The following is a 2,938-nucleotide window of genomic DNA, read 5'->3' as shown; positions in this document are numbered from 1 at the left end:
TTAAGCCTACCATTTCAACCTGTAATATTTTTTGGGAATAATCCCATAAACCTGTAAATCAAGCCTCTCTAATTCAAGCATTTGGAGTCATAATTCAAGCATTTGTAATTTTTTAAACCAACACAAGCAAACCAACACAAGAATGAACACATTTGGAGTCATAATTCAAGCAAACCAACACAAGGATAGATAGGCACTGAACACATTTGGAGTCATAATTCAAGCATTTGTAATTTTTTAAAGCAAACCAACACAAGAATGAACACATTAATCTATCCATGAAATTAAAGATATCACTAAAATTATAAAGAACTATACACAAGTCAAAACTAATATGTTATACGGCCTATTTGGAGTCATAACTAAAATGTTAAAAATATAAAGAACTATACACTTGCCAACCAGAAACCATTCTTCATCAAAGTATTCATGTTATTTTGAAACCATTATATAATTAATCTTTTCTCAATAAAATATTGACACAATTCCTCCTTGATTTGTTCCAACTGCAGTCTCGTGTAATGAGCACACTTGTATTCATCAAAGTACTACATAACAAAACATAATATGCATGATTTAGTTAAAAGTAATAAATAATATGAAATATTCGATAAATATTAAAACAAATCCTAAGTTATAAATCCATACCGTGATTGGAATCTCTATTTGATTCATATTAATGATTTCCCTCATAAACCTCATTACAAAGTATCCGCAATCGATACCGTTGCGCTGTAGAGGACACTACATAGAAAAATAAATAAGAATGTATAGTTATCTTTTCTTATCAAGTAGCATCACTATTATAAGCAAAATTGTGAAAATTAAAGTACCTGCACTTTTATCCACGTAATGTTGCTGGATTTAGTACGTGGTACTCGAGCTTGTATTTGAGATCGGAACACTTTTATTGATCTAACAAAATAAAAACATATATTTAGAACAATCTCACATAAATATACACGAATATTTAGAACAGTCTCACTTACGTATCAACTAATTGCTTCATATCCGGATAATTTGTCCATTCACCATCTATCGAATTCAGAAAATATACCACTTCTTTTAAAGGATCAATAGCAAGCAACAACCAGTGACACCTATAAATTAAAACAAAAGTTTATATGGAAATTTTTTACGTAAAAGAAACAATTAAAGATTAGAATAAACTTAGAATTAAAATCTAACCCTGAATTATACGGCCAAAGATACAAGTTGTTTGTACTGCTGGCCATGAATCTCTTGACTAAGTACTCTCTACATGAATCCGGTTCCCTACAAATTAATGCTTTGTTGACCAGGGAGGAAGACACGAAACGGAATCTGTTTGACAATTGATCATTCCCGCGCATGAAATTGTCATACAAGAACCTTCAATAAAAACATAATAAACATTAGACTATTTTTATTGAAATGTGTAAATAAATTGTTCAAGTAATTAAATAATATATAGATCGGATTACCGGATGTATGTGTGTATAACACCGACGCCTAATTCTTGATGCCGAAAAATATGTTCCAGATCTTCTTTTCCGATTGTTTCAGTGCATGAATAACCAAAGATATCTTCCTCCATATCCAGTAAGCGAATAGCACCAGCTGTTGCCATATCTGATGAGTCAACAAGTGTTTCAAGAGATATCTGGTATCGAGGCACAAAAGCACCTTTTTTTGGCAAAGAAGTCACTGGAAGATCCCTTTTGTTTTTCTGTCGACTACCAATTTTCTGGCTCAGTTGTTGTGACCCTTGAGCAAATACCTATAAATCATATAACATAGGTAAATTATAAAATCATGCATTTTTTGATTCGGATCATATAATTAACACTTTCAATATACCTCTTTTTGTGATGCAACAGACTCGTTGTGCCGCAAAATCCCTTTATCCTTAGATGCGGGTTTTGTAGGCGTCTAAAATTACCATGTAAAAAAAATTAACTTAACGGTTCAGAATTGACATTTGAATACTAAAAGATTCATAGTGGTTTTTGAATTCAACATACCTCATCATCAATGAAAATGAGATCCAAGGGCCATGCAACAAATGATCCTATTGCATCTCGCAGGAATGTTGTCTCTGAAACAATGTCAGGTATCGGTAGCAACGCATCCTTATCTAATACAACATCAACCGATACTTTAAGGTGTCCATCCGGGAGCGGTCTATGGTGAAGTAAATCTCCCGAAGTGTTGTGCACTTTTCCCTTGCCAACTAGGCGATAAGTCGGTGACGATAAGTATAGCTGACAAGATGAAATGCCCTAAACCAATAATAAATATGTTACTTTTAATGTGTATATATTTCAATTAACATAAATGTGCTATTTTAATTTCAAAATAACATATATAATTACCTCGGGAAATTTATTTTGACAATTGATACTGGCTTTCTCACTAGTTTCTTTCAACTGTGAACTGCACTTTTCCATACACCTATATCTCTCATTATCCTTTTGCAATTGAAGAACTTGCGCTTGTAATGCCTGCAACGTCTCCATCACTTCTTGATTGCTAGGATTTCTTCTCCTTGGATTCTTATACAAGGAAGTTGGAGTACAACCATGCCCTTTACCCCTCACCCGACCGGGATACTCAGGAACATTTAGTGCTCTACTAAGTACGCTCCTGTTCTCCTGGTCCTCAGCTGTGCTTATCGATTGAGATAGGGTCTCCTGAAATTCATTTACATATCGGAAATTATTAGTGGAGATAAAAAAATTAATTATATATTATTAAACTTTTGATTTAATTAAAGACACAATGTTCTACTTACACATTCATCATAAATATGTTGAACGTCATCCCTAACAGTTCCATCCTTTCCCACACGAGCTTCTTTCCACAAAACATGTGGCGGAAGTGATGTTGCATCACTTTTCGTCTCGTCTAACTACGCATTGACACAAATAATAAGATAATCAATTATAACACATTGAGA

General features: G+C 33.4%; 1 protein-coding gene across 1 annotated transcript; it reads right to left on the bottom strand.

Annotated features, from left to right (window-relative positions):
* Nucleotides 1-337: 337 nt before the first annotated feature.
* LOC127135073 (uncharacterized) lies at nt 338-2,498 on the bottom strand. The gene is made up of 9 exons (XM_051061891.1): nt 2,355-2,498; nt 2,004-2,261; nt 1,840-1,911; nt 1,464-1,759; nt 1,189-1,371; nt 990-1,100; nt 834-915; nt 649-744; nt 338-346 (listed from the first exon to the last, which is right to left on the bottom strand). Exons 1-9 carry the CDS (start codon nt 2,496-2,498, stop codon nt 338-340), a joined length of 1,251 nt encoding a protein of 416 aa, XP_050917848.1.
* Nucleotides 2,499-2,938: the final 440 nt, after the last annotated feature.

Source organism: Lathyrus oleraceus, chromosome 4 (genome assembly GCF_024323335.1).
Source record: "Lathyrus oleraceus cultivar Zhongwan6 chromosome 4, CAAS_Psat_ZW6_1.0, whole genome shotgun sequence".
NCBI lineage: Eukaryota > Viridiplantae > Streptophyta > Magnoliopsida > Fabales > Fabaceae > Lathyrus > Lathyrus oleraceus.
This window is presented reverse-complemented; position numbering and strand designations above follow the sequence as displayed.

Bases quoted from the DNA above. Each gene is read 5' to 3' on its own strand.
- LOC127135073 (XM_051061891.1), bottom strand. From the start codon at position 2,498: ATGGAGACGTTGCAGGCATTACAAGCGCAAGTTCTTCAATTGCAAAAG. The intron at 1,912-2,003 runs GTATGTTGAATT...TGGTAATTTTAG, and splicing joins TCATTTTCATTGATGATGAG to ACGCCTACAAAACCCGCATC. The intron at 916-989 runs GTAAGTGAGACT...TTATTTTGTTAG, and splicing joins ATGAAGCAATTAGTTGATAC to ATCAATAAAAGTGTTCCGAT.